The 18,000-nt window shown below is 57.4% G+C and overlaps 2 protein-coding genes across 6 annotated transcripts; one reads left to right on the forward strand and one right to left on the reverse strand.

Moving 5' to 3' along the window:
- Positions 533-10,244, forward strand: INPP5J (inositol polyphosphate-5-phosphatase J). Of its 4 annotated transcripts, none has more exons than XM_013983072.2 (13): positions 533-1,177; positions 2,761-3,920; positions 4,302-4,421; positions 4,544-4,652; positions 4,885-5,001; positions 5,329-5,504; positions 5,907-6,018; positions 6,165-6,274; positions 6,409-6,592; positions 8,684-8,821; positions 8,979-9,056; positions 9,178-9,282; positions 9,469-10,244. In XM_013983072.2, exons 1-13 carry the CDS (start codon positions 1,073-1,075, stop codon positions 9,985-9,987), a joined length of 3,033 nt encoding a protein of 1,010 aa, XP_013838526.1. In that variant the 5' UTR covers positions 533-1,072; the 3' UTR covers positions 9,988-10,244. The 4 variants fall into 4 exon arrangements, with proteins under 4 accessions (XP_013838526.1, XP_003133022.1, XP_005670913.2 ...); XM_003132974.4 differs by having other exon boundaries at positions 758-1,177; positions 9,481-10,244; XM_005670856.3 differs by having other exon boundaries at positions 763-1,177; positions 2,779-3,920.
- PLA2G3 (phospholipase A2 group III) lies at positions 10,617-16,374 on the reverse strand. Of its 2 annotated transcripts, XM_003132975.4 has the most exons (7): positions 15,408-15,921; positions 14,314-14,446; positions 13,940-14,074; positions 13,356-13,663; positions 12,591-12,720; positions 12,377-12,493; positions 10,617-11,776 (listed from the first exon to the last, which is right to left on the reverse strand). In XM_003132975.4, exons 1-7 carry the CDS (start codon positions 15,919-15,921, stop codon positions 11,608-11,610), a joined length of 1,506 nt encoding a protein of 501 aa, XP_003133023.2. In that variant the 3' UTR covers positions 10,617-11,607. The 2 variants fall into 2 exon arrangements, with proteins under 2 accessions (XP_003133023.2, XP_020928603.1); XM_021072944.1 differs by lacking the exon at positions 10,617-11,776 and having other exon boundaries at positions 12,382-12,516; positions 15,408-16,374.

An 18,000-nucleotide genomic window follows, 5' to 3' on the forward strand; every position in this document is an offset into this window, starting at 1 on the left:
CTGGAGGAATCAGGATTCCAGGGACTGATCAGCAGGTAAGAGTAAGAGTGGGGGAAAGGCAGAAGCAGAGGGCCCAGAGCCATCTCTGGCCATATCTGAACCTTGTCACTCATTCTCTCTTCTCGTTGATTGATTGATCCATTCATTCATTCATTAAACAAACACTGTGCAGGGTCCTGGCCAAAGAAGTTCCAAGTCCTGTTTCTGACCATCCTATCAGTCTGCTCCCCACTCCCTGTTGGTTGTGCCTTTCTCTTCCGTTCCCTTCCTCCTGACACCCAGTTTGTTCTTGTGGACCTTGGGTCACTGAGGCAGCTCCTTTTCCTCACTGAGGCTCAGGAGACCTCCCCAGCTCACCAGGTGACCTTGAGCAAGTCCCTCTCCCAAGCCACACCCAGTGAGTCTTGGACCAAGAAAACTGAGAGGAGCTGGGCTGGGCTTGGCCTGGTTGTGGGGACATCCAGGGCAGGTGGGAGGTGTCTGCAGAAGAGGAGGGGCCAGCGGTGAGGTTGAGATGGCAAAGGACTCCAGTTGCTGGAGCCTGAGTGTCTGGCTCTGGGATGGGAAAGATAGAGCCAGGTCAGGGGCTGGCACCAAGGCCTGAAAATGGGGCAAGGGTGGGGGCCAAGGCAAACCCTGAGCTGTCAAGGAATGGGAAGGTCACAGGACCAGGGCAGGGACTCAGGTGTCTTTGAGGCCCTGAGAAGGGGCTGACCTCTGAGCTACCTTACACTCAGGTGTGTCAGTGCCCCTCCCTTGAGGAAGGGCTGGCCAGGCCTACTGGCAGGAGGGTGGGGGCAGAAAGACAGCCTCTGATATGCTGCCAGTTGGGACCTGTGCCAGGCCAATGGGCCTACCACCACCCCCGACCCCCCACAACAATTCCAGGCTCAGCAGCCAGTCCCCAGGGGGCAGGCCACCTTGCCCTGGCCAGCTCTAGGTTGGGAAGTAGGTGCCTGTGCCTTTAAATTCTCAGCAGGTTGAAACGGCTGATGACATCACTGGTTCCCGGGAGCGGAGGAGCTAGAGCCAGAGCCCGAGGGAGCCCGGGCTGCCTGCCGGGGCTGCAGACATGGAGGGCCAGGGCGTCAGTGGCAGTGGGAGGCTGGGGACCCGGGCTGGCCTGGGCCCCCTGCCCATGCCCCATGGGGTTTCCCAAACTGGGGCACCCTCCAAGGTAAGACCCCTAAAGCCTAGCCCCCCATTCCTGATCCTTGGTCCCACCCCCAACACACACACACTGCAGGCACCCCGGTGCCCCTGGCTGAGGGGATATTACTCTTTTCTGCCTACCAATCAGCGACGGGGCAAACAGGGGACGGGAGGCAGCTAGTGATGGGATACCCAGAGAAAGATGGAATTAGTCATCTCCGAGAGCCCCAAGGAGAGCACTGGACTGTGTGTCAGGGGACCCAGCTGTGCTCCAGCTTTACTGTGTGACCTTGGGCAAGTTGCTTGTCCTCTCTGAGTCAGTGCAAAATGAGGAGGCTTATCCCTGAACACTAAAATTGTGACATCTGGGATGTCTAAGTTGTTAGTCCTGGAGGCGGTGTGGTGTTTGGGCGGGGGGTTGGAGTGGGACATTAGGAACCATGGAGGATGCTCAAAATGCAAGCCTCCAAGAGCTGAGTTTGGGGACAGAGGTGGTGGCAGTTTCAGATTCTCTGAACCGAGAAGGACATGAGACACAGAGAGAACTGCATCTCTGGAGGCAGGGATTGGACTGCCCCAGGCTGAGTGTAAACCTTCTGCCCTCGCCGGCAAAGGATTCTTTATCCTGACTTCCTAAGACGGGCATCAGAAACAGGGGACAGACAGGAAAGGGAGAGGGGGTCCCTGCAGGGCCCCACACCCCCCCTACTCCACCTGTGGGACAAAAAGGGGATAGCTGCTTGCCTGTCCTCACAGGTGGGATGATGAGGGTAAGAGGGTACAACCCACTCACAGAGCAGTATGATGCCAGGATCAGCAGAATCCTGAACTTGTTCTGAATGTTAGAATCACACTTGGGAGGAGGGACTATTCTATGGAGTTCAAATGGAATCCTAGCAAAAAAATCCTCTGCTCATAAATGCAGAGAATGTGAGACCAAGGCTTCCCTTCACTAGGTTCTTTCAGTTTACAGACAGGGAAGCTGAGGGTCTGGGCAAGGAAGTACTTGCTTAAGGTCACATGGACCAGAGCTTGGAACCGACACAGCCAGTCCCAGCCCCCAGGTCTTGCTCCTGCATGGAGCTCTGGGAAGAGTAGAGAAAGGGCTGTGACCAAAGAGTTGAGGTTGTTTTTGGGGGAGAGGTTCCTGGGTAGTGTGGAGGATGGGAGGGGTCTTTAATAGGCTGGACCCAGGGTGTCCAGTGTGGGCAGATCTAGGGTGTCATGTCAGTAACCCTTGGCCATAGGAGCAATGACTGCAGATGGCCTGACTCTAGCCACCTGACACTTCAGGGTGCCCAGAGAGTAGGTGCCAGCCATGAAGGCAAGGAGAGCCCTCAGGTCCAGGCTCACATTCTGATCATTTAAGTCAGGGGTCTCAGTTTCCCCATCTATGGAAGAGGTATCACACATGAAGGAGGAGACAGGTTTCTGTGTCATTTTCTCCCAAAGAGAAGCTGATTCACAGCAGAATGGAATGGGGTGAGAAATTGGGAAGAATTTCCTTGGAAAGATGTGCCTTTCTTAGCTAGATGGAGTCTGCTGGGGTTGACGGGAATGGAGGCCGGGTTAGGGCTGACTCTGAGACTTTGACATATCCTCTACAAGGTGGACTCATGTTTTCAGCTCCCAGTGAAGGAGAAGGCAGCCTTGGAACCAAGGTTGGCTCTGACACCTGTGGGGCCACGAGCAGTTACGCCGCCTTCCTCAGAGGGGCCGAGGCTGGCTCTGGCGTCTCCCCGACCTGTCCTGGCTCCAATGACTACCCCTGGAGGGCGGAAAACAACTCCTGCCCATCTCAGCTCCAGTGTGGCTCCAAAATCTGTGGGCCAGTTGGTGATGTCTGTTTCAGCTGGGCCGAAGCCTCCTCCGGTGACCTCAGGTTCAGTCCGGGCGCCAGCATCCCTGGGGCAGCTGGTGATGTCTGCCTCAGCTGGGCCTCGGCTTCCTCCAGCCACTCCGGGGCCCAGGCTGGCTCCACTGTCCAGGGACCAGAAGCAGGTGCCACCTGCCTCCGTGGGACCCAAGCCAGCACTGGCTGCTTCAGGCCTAAGCTTAGCCCTGGCATCCGAGAAGCACCCTCCACAGCCCCCCTCGAGCTCTTCCCCAGCATCCAATCCAGCTCTATCGCCCACTCAGGAACAGGCCCTGGCTTCAGCATCCATGACATCAGCACCAGCCTCTGTTGGATGGACACCAGCTAAACAGAGGGATGCCCCAGCCCCTACACCTCTCCCCCCTTCTGCAGGACATCTCCAGCCCCCAGCTCAGGCATCTGGTCCTGTGGGATCCCCATCCTTGATCCAAGCCCCCCCAGACCCTTGGATCTCCCCCTCCTTCAGAGCCCGGCCTGAGGCCCCCCGCAGCAGCCCTGAGGATCCTGTCTTGCCCCAGCCACCCCAGACCCTGCCCCTGGATGTGGGCCAGAGACCTCCAGAGCCTGGTACTCGTTCCCCAGGACTTCTGTCCCCCACCTTTCGGCCAGGGGCCCCATTATCCCAGACTGTGCCCCCACCTCTGCCCAAGCCACCTCGGTCTCCCAGCCGCTCCCCCAGCCGCTCCCCCAACCGTTCCCCCTGTGTCCCCTCAGCCCCTGAGATGGCCCTCCCCAGGCCTGGCACCCAGGGTGCTGGTCCTGGTGGGCACCTGAGCCCCAGCCTTCAGCCCCGAGAAACCCCAGCCCTGGTCACCACCTCCTCTTCTACGTCCACCTCACCATCCTCCTCTTGGTCAGCTCAGCCCACCTGCAAGAGCGATCCCGGCTTCTGGTGAGGGGGCCCTCTCAAGAGATTGCTGGGCCTTGAGCTCAGCTGAGTACAACTGAGAATCAAACCACACAGCATCCTTCTTGGGTAGCTTGCCCTGCTCAGTCCTGCTACCTTTCTAAGGAGGGGAGTCCTTGCAGGTGCTAGGCCACTCTGGGACCCTCAAAAGACAGCATCCTCTCCTAAGGGACTTCCCCACCCCTGTCTCAATTGATGTCCCCTGGGGGAGTCTGGTAGGAAAGATCCTGGGCTCCCTGTGGGTCCTTCTGAGGGCTTATACCACACCTGCCTCAGCTTATTTCCCCAGAAAGCGCCCTGTGGGAGGGAGGTTGAGGATAAGGGTGTGGTGCCCAGTAGTAACCCCTCCTGTATCCCCACCCCCAGGATTACTGTGGTCACGTGGAACGTGGGCACCGCCATGCCCCCTGACGATGTCACATCCCTCCTCCACCTGGGCAGCAGCAGCAGCGATGACAGCGACAGGGCAGACATGATCGCCATCGGGTAAAGGAGCAGGATGAGTAGACTGCCTCCTGAGCCCCTCCTGCCTCCCAGACCCTTGCCCATGGAAGGGTTTCTAGGGTGCCCCCAATCCCAAAGCCCCCCTCATCGTCCCCCCACCACAGGTTGCAGGAAGTGAACTCCATGATCAACAAGCGGCTCAAGGACGCACTCTTCACGGACCAGTGGAGTGAGCTCTTCATGGATGCATTGGGGCCCTTCAATTTCGTGCTGGTAATGCCGCCCTCAGCAACTCGCGCCCCCAGCCCCCGCCCAAGCGATGGAGACCCTCCGGATTCCTGGCCCTAGATCCGCTTTGACTCACTGTGGGACCTGCTGGGCCTCTGTTACCGGATCTGTGAAGTAGGAGGATGGAGCAGCAGACCTTAGGAGGGAAAAAGCGAAGGCGAGGGTAAGGGAGTGGTATCCTGTCTCTCACCCTCTCACCTCCTGTCCCTTGCTGCAGGTGAGCACTGTGCGGATGCAGGGCGTCATCCTGCTGCTGTTTGCCAAGTACTACCATCTGCCCTTCCTGAGGGACGTGCAGACTGATTGCACGCGCACAGGCCTAGGTGGCTACTGGGTGAGCGTGGAACTGGCGTGGGAGGGGACAGGGCCCTAAGGTGTCCGTAGGTTATTCCGGGGGGGCCCCCAAGCACGGGCATTGTTCTCCCCTCCTCCAAGCTCCACCCCTTACTCTGAGGACTCTTCTCCCAAACCCCACCTCTACCCTATCCAGTTTTCTAGACCCCCGCCCCTTTCCGTACACCTATTTCCCTAGAACCCACCCCTCTCCAAGCGTCCACTCGTCCTGAGCCTCACCCGCTGACCCCGCCTACCCTAAACCCCGCCCTGCGTCTCACCTCCTTGCTTGGCCCCGCCCATGGCCCGCCCAACCTTGTCTCCCAAGGGCAACAAGGGTGGAGTGAGTGTGCGACTGGCAGCCTTCGGGCACATGCTGTGCTTCCTCAACTGCCACCTGCCGGCCCACATGGACAAAGCGGAGCAGCGTAAGGACAACTTCCAGACCATCCTCAGCCTCCAGCAGTTCCAGGGGCCTGGCGCTCAGGGCATCCTGGATCACGAGTATGGACCTACCGGGGCAGAGCTTGGGCGGGGCTAGTGAACGAAGGGTGGGCCTCAGGCTGGTAGGCCTTGTGGGAAGAGGCGGGGCCCATGGGAGTGGAGACCCCCCCCCCCAAACTATATCTAGGAACACAAACAGCAGTTGTTCGGTGGGAGATGGAGCCTTCAGGGTGGAGTTTCGCCAGGGGCAGGGCCTTGCTGGGAATCGGAACCTAGGTACCTAAGTTTCCTTTAGATCCGCACCCCTGCTGCTCCATGGGGGGCTGGAGACTCTGCTGCAACCTACCCACCCACTGCGTCTTCTCTAGGAGCAGCCAATGCTGTCGGGTTGGATGGGGGTGGAGAAGGATCTGGGTTGGGCTCTTCACCCCTTGGACCCCGCTGACCTCCGCCTCCAAATAGCCTCGTGTTCTGGTTCGGGGACTTGAACTTCCGCATTGAGAGCTACGACCTGCACTTTGTCAAATTTGCCATCGACAGCGAGCAGCTCCACCAGCTCTGGGAGAAAGACCAGGTGGGGCATTCCAGCCTGTACCCCCAACCCCCAAGCACACAGAGCATGCCCCAGGACCACAAAAACACGTACCCTAGGCTGTGACCCTCACCCTCACCAGCTCTGCCCAAGCTCTTGACAAGTTCTGTGCCTCTGGACTCTCACAGCTTAACATGGCCAAGAATACCTGGCCTATCCTGAAGGGCTTCCAGGAGGGGCCTCTCAACTTTGCGCCTACCTTCAAGTTTGACGTGGGTACTAATAAATATGACACCAGGTGAGCTCAACACTGGGATGGGAGGTGCAGATGTGGGCTGAGGTCTTCTGGGTACGGGAGACAGGAAAGAGGGACAGGAAGCAAATGCCTTGACCCTCAACTCCTGATACTCAGGCTGCCCTTGCCCACCGCAGTGCCAAGAAGCGGAAGCCAGCCTGGACAGACCGTATCCTGTGGAAGGTCAAGGCTCCAGGTGGAGGTCCCAGCCCCTCAGGACGGGAGAGACACCGGCTCCAGGTGACCCAGCACAGCTATCGCAGCCACATGGAGTACACAGTCAGTGACCACAAACCTGTGGCTGCCCAGTTCATTCTGCACGTGAGTCCCAGCCTCATTTTCCTCTCATGACATCTGAAGCTTGGCTCAGCGCCCCACTACATACTGGTCACCACTTGTAGCTGCCCTTAGCAGCACCCAGTTGTCATAGTAGACTGGGGGTGGGTTTATAATCTCCATTTTCAGAGGAGGAAATTGAGGCTCAGAGACACAGCATCACCTTCCCCAGTCACATGTCTAATAAGGGGAAGAGTTAGGATTTGAACCCAGGCTAGTCTGTTTTAAAAGGATATGCCGGAGTTCCCATTGTGGCTCAGTGGTAATGAACCTGACTAGTATCCATGAGGATGCAGGTTCAATCCCTGGCCCTGCTCAGTGGGTTAAGGATCCAGCATTGCTGCGAGCTGCAGTGTAGTTTGCAGATGCGGCTGTGGCTATGGCATAGGCTGGCAGCTATAGCTCCAATTCAACCCCTAGTTACTGTAAAATTTAACATTGTGTTAAGATTGAGGTCCCCAGTTACCAAAGTAAAAAAGAGAAATCCAAGAATGTCAGAACTGGACCTGAGAGACCCTATAGTCCAACTCTTTGTGCTCTGGGGGAACTGAGGCCCCTAGTGGGGTAGGCATGCGTGCCAAGTTGCACGTAGGCTCAGTGGCAGAGTGAGGTGGAGCCCATCTTTCCAGTCCTGAGCCCCAACCCTGGACTGTCTGGTTCTCTTGATCTGCTAAGAGGGAGCCTAGCAGGTCAGAGAGTGTTTTCCCTACTGACTATGTTGTGTGTCGTGTGATGAGGACAGTGGCCAGCATCCTCAGCTGGGAATGAAAATCTGCCCACATCTGGCCTCCCATGACCTTTGGTAAAAGCCTTGTGTGCGCAGTTTATCCCCCAATGAGGGACTCCCCTTGAGAAGCACTCTTTTGGGGCACCCTATCCTTCCCTCCTTGTCTAGGACTCTGTCCCCATAAAACATTACCTCTTGATCACCTACTATATGCCAGGCTCTGGGGAGGATACTTCACGTGTATTATCCCTTTAAATATCTCGGTAGGCCCTGAGGTTGTCCAAATTCTCCCCCTGGTTTTGCTGATGAGGGAAACGGAGGCTTTCCCTGATCTGGGAACTTAAATCTCTTACCCAAAGCAGGGATCAGAGGAGTTTTGAGCCCATGAGGCCCTCCAGGGTACTTCCGAGAGTCCACACTGGCCAGACCTGCTGTTAGGAGCCCAGGGACAGGGAGAGGATATGCTGGCTTCTTCTGGGGCAGCTTGGCTTAGAAGCTGGGGCGGGAGAGAAACTTGAAACCAGATAAACAGGGGAGCAGACAAAAGCCTGAGGCTGGCATCACCTGGGTCCTTCCCTAAGGAGGTGGAGCCAGTACCCTGGCCTCCTGCCAGCCCAGCAACCCCATCCACATGGTGACATCCTGATCAGCTGGGAAGAGGATATAATTTATCTCCATGGACAGATGACAAACAAGGTTAACAGTGGTCCCTGAGTACAGGTGGGGAAACTGAGTCTTAGTTAGGCTGGCTAAGGACTTTCCTGAGGTCAAGAAGCAAGCTAGTAGCAGAGTCTTAGGTCTTCAGCTTTCTGCCCAAAGCTCTTCTTGCTGCTCAGGTATGTTCAGTTTACCCTCAAATATCCAGTGCATCACAGGACTTGACCCATCTCTTTTGTTAGTAGATAGGCAAGTCATTCACTGAGCACCTACTGTATACTGGAAGTTTATAGGATGCTTTATATGGTATCTCATTGAATATGCAAAGCAATCTCAAGAGTTGAATGAGATCATAAGAGTTTACAGAGAGGAGCCCTGGTGTTCAGAGAGGTCAAGAAACTTACCCAGGGTCACACTGCATGTCTATGGCAGAGCCAGGGCCAAACCCACAATCTACTTAAGCTTCAAAGTTATGTTCTCCCTCACTCCCTAAGGATGCTAAGGGCTAAGGGCAGAAAGAGCCCTGAGCTAGGAGGCAGGAAGCCTGGCATTTATCCTAGACCCCGTCTTCCTCGATTTCCCAGTCCGTGCGGTGGCTTCAAAGGCCCTTCATCTCAGCGGACTTGTGCTGACTCAAGCCCAAGGGAGATACTAGAGGGTCTCCCCTGATGTTGCCCCCTCCCCCTGGGCAGTTTGCCTTCAGAGACGACGTGCCTCTAGTGCGGCTGGAGGTGGCAGACGAATGGGTACGGCCAGAGCAGGCTGTGGTGAGGTACCGCATGGAAACCGTGTTCGCCCGCAGCTCCTGGGACTGGATCGGCTTATACCGGGTGAGAAGCACAGGGCTGGTCAGCAGCTCGGGGAAAGGGCCTGAAGGGGCAGCCAGGGACCCGGGTGGAGTCATCAGCTTCTCTAGAATTTGATGCCAACCTGGAGGCTGCTAGGTTCAGGTGTTAAGGATCACAACCCTGATTGCTTTCTCCCCAGGTGGGTTTCCGCCACTGCAAGGACTACGTGGCTTATGTCTGGGCTAAACATGAAGATGTAGACAGGAATATTTACCAGGTACTTAAGAGGAGGAGAGGGGTGGGAGGAAGTTCCTGTTACCCTTGGGGGCTCAGGACTCAGCTTGAGGGGTCTTGGTCTCCCTCACCCTACCTGGGCCTAAACCCCCTGGGGCCACCAGGTGACATTCAGTGAGGAGTCGCTGCCCAAGGGACATGGAGACTTCATCCTGGGCTATTACAGCCACACCCACAGCATCCTCATTGGCGTCACTGAGCCCTTCCAGGTGAGTAGGCCAGGCTGCTGGGTCAGGGGCAGTGAAAGACTCTATTCAAATGCCACAGCCTCTGCGTTCTGCTCAGTGAGCTCCTTTAAGTATCCTGACCTTCCTGGGTCTGCCCAGGGGGAGGGTGGGAGTGGTTCCCAGAGGCTTCCATGGCCAGCCAGGGACAGGTGCACCCCCCGTGACCAGCCTTTCCCGCAGATCTCGCTGCCTACCTCGGAGCTGGCCAGCAGCAGCACAGATAGCTCAGGGGCCAGCTCAGAGGATGAGGATGACAGCACCCTGGAGTTGCTTGCACCCAAGTCCCGCAGCCCCAGCCCTGGCAAGTCCAAGAGGCACCGTAGCCGCAGCCCAGGCCTGGCCCGCTTCCCCGGCCTCGCCCTTCGGCCCTCGTCCCGTGAACGCCGTGGCACCAGCAGAAGCCCCTCACCTCAGAGCCGCCGCCTGCCCTGGGTGGCCCCTGACAGGGGAAGCGATAGTGGCAGCCGGGGAAGCAGTGAGGAGGGGGTCCCTGGGCCGCCTGGGCCCTGGGCCTTCCAGCCACCTGTGCCTCAAAGCCTGGGCTTGCTGCCTGCCTTGCGCCTAGAGACTGTAGATCCTGGCGGTGGTAGTTCCTGGGGACCTGATCGAGAGGTCCCGGCCCCCAATGGCCTGTCTCCGAGCCCCCAGTGTCGGCAGGGGCTGGAGGGAGGGGGCCTGGGGCCCTGAGGGTGGGGCAGGAAGGTGGGCCCAAGTGGCCCCACTCTGGCCCAATCTTCTGCAAACCACCTGCCTCCCTCCTGCTGCTGCTCCAGCTTTATCTGCACCTGCCACTCTGTTCTGGCTAAGGGTGGCCCACTGAAGTCCCCTAAACTTGGTCCTGGCACTTCGACTGTGACAATCAGCAAAACCCTATCTGGGCCCCCATCTAGGGTGGGGGAGCAAACCTGGAGGTCATCAATTAGGAATTAAATTCTCCAGCCTCACTCCGGACTCCTTCCTAAAACTTGTTAGCAGTCTGGGGTGGGAGGAGTCAGGAAGGGACTAAAGAGGTGAGAGGAGGAGTTCCCGTTATGACTCAGTGGTAACAAATCTGATTAGTATCCATGAGGACATGGGTTTGATCCCTGGCCTTTCTCAGTGGGTTAAGGATCTGGCATTGCCTTGAGCTGTGGTGTAGGCCACAGATGCAGCTCCGATCTGAGCATTGCTGTAGCTGTGGCTGTGGCCAGCATCTCTGGTTCAGCCCCTAAGCTGGGAACTTCCATAAGCCACAGGTGCAGCCCTAAAAAGCAAGGGAAAAAAAAAAAAAAAAAGAGGTGAGAGGATGACAGATCTGACAGTTACCAGGCACCAGCTGAACACAGTACACACACCATCTCCTTTAATCTGCACCATGGGCCTGAGCTGTGGTGTTGAGGTCAGTGCCGTTCTTAGCCCCATCTCACAGGTGAGCAAACTGAGGCCTCCAAGAGGTTATGTGGACCTTTAAAAACCAGTCTGGCCTAAGCACAGTTTGGTTGTGTGTTGGAGGGAGGGAACAGTTACTAGGTGGTAAGTGCTATCCAGGAACAGGCTCACTTAATCCTCAACAACCCTACGAGGTAGGTCCTGTTTACAGTCCCCTTTTTCAGAGAAAGAAACTAAGGTTCAGAGTGGGGGAAGGAAGTCTCTACTCAAGGGCATGGGGGAGCTCTAAATTTAGGTTAAAGACAGAAAGAATGGGACAGTGCTGGTCCAGGAAGGATATAGCAGCTGGTGAAAGAAGGGGATCCCCTGGGGAGGGGGGAGTTGGGAAGCCCCTCTCCAGCACCCCCAGCCCTACCCCATCCTGGATTCAGACACAGGCACATCCCTCCTTCCCCACCTGCTACCCCAGACCTCAGCAGGCAGGCACTGGGGTATCCTGGGCAGGTCCTTGAGACATGCATTAATTTCACAACATGGACATATGTACACCTCCTCCTAGCACCTCCTGGGGCTATTGCAATGAGTTACCCTCACCCTTGTCCAATGTGGATGTGAAGTCCTCTGGGAAGGTCCAAGCCCAAGGCAGGAGAATGAGCCTTCTGAACACCACATCCAAGTACAGAGGGGTTGTGTCACCAGCCCAAGATAACCAAGCACAGCAAGAGACATGGTCCAGCATTTGGGTCTTGGTCCCCAGCCCTACCACGCAGCCTTCTGTTTGTCCACAAAAACCCATGTCATGCCTCAATCTAAGATATGGAGGGGAGGCTGAGCCCCCAGGGCCTGGCAAAGCCAGGGTCACAGTCCAGTCTGTGTCCAGGAAAGCTGGAACTGAGGTCACTGGTCCCAGGATTTGTGCCCTTTGGGTCCTCTGGCTCCCTAGGTCAGCTGCAGGCACCGGTTGTAGAATGATATGGGGGCCCCTTGGTCCTCGGAAGGCCAAACCTGCCCATTGTCCGTGCCTGTGCCCTGGAGCTGGAGTCGCCTCTGCTGAAGTCGCAGCAAGTGCCGAGCCGACACCTTGAAGGCCCTGGGGTCTCTGGGACAGCTGTGGGAAGAGCAAAGTCGGGAGGGTCATGGCTGCCAAGAATCCCGTCGTATCTTAAGACAGGGCGACCTAGGCTCAGAGAAAAGCAGGGCTGGGGCCAGGGAGGGTGGGTTACACCTAGAAGGGGGCAGAATAAGCCTGGGCTAGCACACAGAAGCCTGAGTCCTGCTACTAGCTGGCTGCAGAAACCTGGGCCAGTCTGGGCCTCGGTTTCCTTACCTGTGAAATAGGGAGAGTTATAAGCACTCGATTTTGAGGATCAGAGTTGCGGTGAGATTGTGGAGTAGGAGGAGAGTTAAGCAGGTGTTTCACCGTTTACCCTGCATGTCTTGGCCTATGTATGTCATACATGCCATTTCCTCTTACAGGTAGGGAAACAGAAGTGTGGAGAGGTGATTCAGCTTGCAAAGTCACATAGGAAATAAATGACACAGTCGAGAGGCAACCTACATGGGTCAACTGCAGGGCTGAACCCAGGCTGATGACAGTGGAGCGCAGAGGTCCCCCGACCTCCTCCCTTGGCCTGGGTGCACAAAGTGGGCAGAGGCCACTCACACCTTGCAGAAATCTTCCACCCCTTCTGGCTCTGTTGTCACTTACCCTTTGCCCTCAGCACAGTCCAATGGAGGGGCCAGCTTGAAGCAGGTCATGCCCGGCAGCTCCCAAAGCATGCTGGCACCCACAGGTGGGCCATGGAGCCTCAGGAAGCGTGCCAGCCTGAGGGCAGAGGCAGGTTCAGGCTGGGACAGGGCCGTGCCAGCCAGTGTCCCCACCCCATACCTGGCAACAGGCAACCCACCCCAACGGGTCTCACCGGCGTGTGCAGTTGCAGTGGAAGAGAGGCTCATGGGCACTATTGAACAGCTGGAACTTGGTCTCCTGAGGTCCAATTTGGTGCTCACACTGGTCCAGGTGACGGAAGCTGCGGCAGGCCCGGTGGGCACCTGGGGGCAGCTGTGTTGGTGAGGGGGCTCCATCCCCCAGCAAGGCCCTACTGATGCCCACTGCCATCTGGCACAGATGCCCTGTACCACGTGCACAGTGTCCCTCTGTCTCATGCCTTTTGTGCCCCTGGAGAGGGGGGAGACATGCACACATGCACACACACACACACACACACACTTACACACACACAGCAGTGCTGCCATGGAGAGAGCCCACAGGGTCAAGAGTGGTCCTAAAAGGTTTCTTGGAGGCAGAGGCTGCTAATTGGAAGCTGGGAGAGAGGCAGAGTCAGGGAAAGGAACAGCCTGTGCAAAGGCCCAGTGGTGGGACAGAGCTGGCTGCTTTAGAGGAACTGAAGTTTGTAAAACTGGAGTTTTGTCTAGGGAGTAGGGTCTGCAGGACTAGCAACCGATGAATCCTGGGTCTTGGGACATCATGGGGCTCAGTGGGGCGTGCCATTGTCAAGTGTAGAGCTTCCAAAAATCCCTCTGGCTGCAGCACAATTTGATGGGAGAGGTTGAGAGACCCCCAGAGTTCAGAGCAGGAAAGGAAGCAACCCAGGGCCCCCCACCCAGCACAGAGGCAGGGACATCTCCTCACATCAGGAACCCCCAAGGTTAGGTTCTGAGCTCACCTGGAGGTTTTCGGCCACCTGTTGTCCCCTGGAAGCCTGGATGGGTGACCTCCAGCTGGACTGTGGAGGCCCTATCAGACCCAGGAGAGGCTACTGGAGCCTGGAGGGCTGTGGCGTTGGTTTTGCTGGGGGACTTGGACTCTTTCCACTCTGATGGCCACTGCTGAGGGTGCTGCATTGGCTGAGGTCTGCTAAGGGCTGGGTTCTGGGGGCTGGGAGTCAGTGAGGTGGCCGGGGAGCTCCAGGAGGCGTTGTAGAAGGTCCTGGGCTGGAGGCGGGCAAAGGGTACAGACCCATACCTTCTACACCTGGGAGGTGGCACATAGTGGCAATTGGTAACCCTGAATCCCCACTCCCAGAAGTCCACAGGCTCATCTCCATGGATACTGGGGATCTACCAGTCCCATCCCTCATCTCACTGCCCAGTGGGTCATGCAGGGCACCCAGGGAGCGTCTGCATTCTGGGCCTCACCCAAGGGAGAGAAAGGAGTGCGAAGCATCATTCCCCGGAGGAAAGACATGCAGACAACACAGCCCCAGCTTCCCCCTGGCTGGGAAGGGGCTGGAAGGAGGCAGCCACATACCCGCCCCACCAGTACCACTCCACACAGGCCTCCTGCTCCTCCAGCACGAAGCAGGGGATCGCCAGCACGTTGAAGAAGGCTACACCCATGATGTCAGAGACAGAGTCCCTCTGGTCCTGCAGGCACTGCTGGAACCTGCCCCAGAGATGGCACTCAGGTCCCTGGGCCACAGAGGCCCACCTGTGCCCACCCAGTCCCTACCAGCCAGGTGATTTGGGGTCCAAGGGTCCCCTCTCCTCCTGGGCCTCAGCATTCCCACTGTACAGTGGGATCTGGCTGGCTGATTCTTTAGGATTCTCTGGAGTTCCAGTCTCTGCACCCAGCCACTGGGTAACTCCACCCTGAGCCCCCTGCCCTCCCTGCCCACCACCAACCTGGCATCACAGTTGCAGTGGGAGATGGTGTGGAATCGGTAGTTTCGGATGCCATAGTTGTACTGGAAGGGCGAGACATTGTGTGGGCAGCGGTCATGTTCCCGGCAGCAGAGATCGGGGCCCTGGAAGACCCCTGCAGGGAGCAGAGGGGACACAGCTCAGCAGGGTCCTGGGCACCACACAGGGCTGTGCCCACCTAGTCATGGGAACAGAGACTGGGTTCTCGCCCCAGCTCTGACACAGATGCCCTGGATACCCTTAGGCCTCCTTCTATGGGACCCTCAATTTCAAAACCCAGAGAGAACACGCAGGCGCAGCCATGCCAGGTGACCTTGCCCATGGAAAGATCTTCCTCAGGAGAACTGGTGTCTGCATTCTTGGGCTCACACCCCAAATAAAACTCCAAAGTTATGAATGTGTGTGGAATGGAATGGCAAACAGCAGGGTGCAACCTCACTAGCATGGTGAGGCATTGTTAGGATGCCAACCTGCTCCAACTCAAGTGCCAGTTTCTCCCCCCACCCTCAGTCCTCCACGTACACAGTCAGCTGTACCAAGGGTGAAAAAAAGCCAGGAGTGTTTTTCATCATCTGAGCCATAAAGCCCTTTACTGAGCATCTCCCAAATGCCTGGCGCTTTCCACACCCAGATGCACCGCAGCCCCAGCAGTGAGGTGTCACTGTTATAGTACAGATGAGAAAACAGGTTCGGAGCGGGAAGCTGACTTGTTCAGCCTGGATGAGCTGAGCTGGGGTTTGAACCCGGGCCTTTGTGTCTCAGCGTCCACTCCACTGGGCCTCCTCTTGGGTAATGGCTTTTGGCTCAGCCCGCTCTGGATCCACCTAGCCAGCCCCCTCCCTTGATCGTGATTAACAAGGACTCCCCGGTGTAAGTGGGAAACGCTCCCATCTCTAACCTCACTTGAGCATCCCGTGATGAGCATTGTGCTCATGTCATCGTACAAATAAGGAAATTGAGGTTCAGAGTGGCTAAGTCACTCTCGTAGGATGCACAGCCTGGAAGAGTGGGTGCTGGGGCCAAAGTCTGCACTTCTTCCCCACCCACTCCCCCAAGTCCACACCCCCATGGCTCACCCAGCTCAGATGAGTTCCCAGCAGAGTCCCCAACTCCACACCACAGGGTGCCAGGCACGGTCCAGCCTCTCTTCACCCACTGGCGCCCTATGCCAGGCACTCCATTCTGCCCTGCTGCTCGCTTCTCCCTGGTCCCTGCTGGGCTCTCAGCAGGCCCTCGGCAGGCCTCCCACTGACTCTGAAGGGTGGCCAGGGCTCTCTGCAGTTCAGGTCCAGGGGTGTGGATAAAGGAGCCCCGGGTGATCTCACCAGCACAGAGGGCGCCATAGGCTGCAGTGAGCTCTGGCTCATCCTGCCGGCTGCACACCTGCAGCCTCCCGTGCCCATCCCAGTGGGCGTGGAACAGAGCCAGTCCTTGGGCATCCTTGCCCAGGAAGCTAAGGGACCTCAAGGGTCTTCCAGGGATAGGTCTGGCCAAGTGGCAGGAGGTGCTGTCCCAGTGGAGGGCAGGGGAGCCCCCCAAAGTCCTCCCCAGGAAGCTCAGCACTCCTAACAGCACCACCAGAACCCCCATTCCGCCCTGGCCCAGCCCAGTCAGACAAAGCCCCCAGGAAGCCTACTTCTGGTGGGCCCACGAGGCAGCAGCTCCAGCAGCTGAGCGGAAGCAGTGCCCAGCAGACCCGGTGCTTCGGGGCCAATGAATGGAGCTTTGGGAGGAGTAGGAAGGAGGCTGGAGTATGGGGTGATCTGGGGCTTGTAACTGAATCCACCGGCTGGGCAGCCCGCTGATTGGCTGAGGAGTGCACTTGCCGGGGCCCACGCCCCCACTCAGCCGGCCTTTTTCCACGCCTTCCAGTCACCTGCCGCCAGCGCCCCCGGGATGGGGCCATTAGAAGCCCAAGCCCGTGGCCCTGGGGGTGGAGTCCAGGAGGGGATCTGTATCTCTCTGCGGAGGGGAGAGGGTGTGGGGGCTCTGAGGGGCCTCTCAGAACTGGTCCTCATCCCCCGACCCTGGAGATGGCTGCCACACCTACCTCCTCGAAGCTGGCAGAGGGCCCCGGGCCCTGGCAAATCTGGGTAAAGGAGGTGCTGGCAGGGCTGGGGCTCTTTGGCCACTCCCCCTGGGAGCTCTGAGGCTTCTGGGAAAGGGAGTGTCCATCCCCTGGCCACTTGGGGTGCTCTCCCTGCCCAGACCTTCTGAGAAAGGCACCTAGCATATTCAGAGGACAGTGGCCCAGGGCTCCCACTTCCTGGGACTCCAAGCACCGACCTGGCCCAGCAGCAGCCCTCTTGGTCTAACACATGGTGGAGACACAGCCAGAGCAGACCTTGAAAGCAACAAGAGGCTGGTCTGGTGCTCTGTGCTTAAAGGGACTACAGGGACTACAGTCCCCAGAGGAGCCAATGTGTCCTGGGTGGGGGGTGGGGTGGCTGGGTCTGCAGTCACCTCCATTCCTGGACTGGAGTTATCTGGGGGACACAGCAGGCATCATGTGTCCCTCAAGAGACAGGGTGGTCTCTCCACTGGGGAGGAGTTACACCAGGGCATATGTTCCTGTGTCTCAAAGCTGATGTTTGATTCAACTTCCAACCATCTGGGGAAGCCAGGAATTTATAACCCAAGTGCAGATGAAGAAACTGAGGATCAGGAGTTCCCATCGTAGCTCAGTGGTTAACGAATCCGGCTAGGAACCATGGGGTTGTGGGTTTGATCCCTGGCCTTGCTCAGTGGGTTAAGGATCTGGCATTGCTGTGAGCTGTGGTGTAGGTTGCAGATGCGGCTCGGATCCCTCGTTGCTGTGGCTCTGGCGTAGGCCGGTGGCTACAGCTCTGATTGGACCCCTAGTCTGGGAACCTCCATATGCCGCGGGAGCGGCCCAAGAAATAGCAAAAAGACAAAAAAAAGAAAGAAAAAAGGAAGGAAGGAAGGAAGGAAGAAAGAAAGAAACTAACTGAGCATCAGTGAGGGTGGGGAAATCTCAGGTCACAGTCAGGCCCAGCTGGGGAGGGGTTAGAGGCCTGGAGTACAGCTCTTGGGGGGCTTTGCAGGAGGTCAGGGTCAGCTGGGACAGTGTCTTATCTGTCTGTCCTGCCTCTGCCTACTTACTGCTTCCTCAATATCCCCCTAATCTGCATCCAAGTCTCTTCCAGGAGGATGAGTCCCAGTGAGGCAGAGCCAGGGTCAGAGTTAGGGAAGGGGAGCTCCCAGTGCAGAGGAGGGAGACAGTGGTGGAGTGGCTTGCAGGCTGCGCACACCCTTCTCTGTGGCTTCAGCACCAGCCTGGGTTTGAGGCTCAAAAGGTCATGGCTGGTAACAATGAAGAAGAGGGAGAGGAAATTCCTTGGTGGCTCAGTGGGTTAGGGATCCGATGTGTTCACTGCTATGGCTTGGGTTGCTGCTATGCTGTAGGTTTGATCCCTGGCCTGGGAAATTCCTCATGTTTCAGGTGCAGCCAAGAAAGAAAGAGAGAGAGAGAGAGGAAGGAAGGAAGGAAGGAAGAAAAAGAAGAGGGAGAGAGGGGGAGGGTAGCCCAGGAGCCAAACCCAAACTCCTTCTCTCCAGAAGCTAGGAAAGAGGAAAATGGGTGTGATGGCCAGAAAGGTAGGGACACCCAAAGGCAGGGACTGAGCAAAGGTGTGTCCCTCTGGGAAG

The sequence above is a fragment of the Sus scrofa genome, chromosome 14 (genome assembly GCF_000003025.6).
Source record: "Sus scrofa isolate TJ Tabasco breed Duroc chromosome 14, Sscrofa11.1, whole genome shotgun sequence".
Classification (NCBI taxonomy): domain Eukaryota; kingdom Metazoa; phylum Chordata; class Mammalia; order Artiodactyla; family Suidae; genus Sus; species Sus scrofa.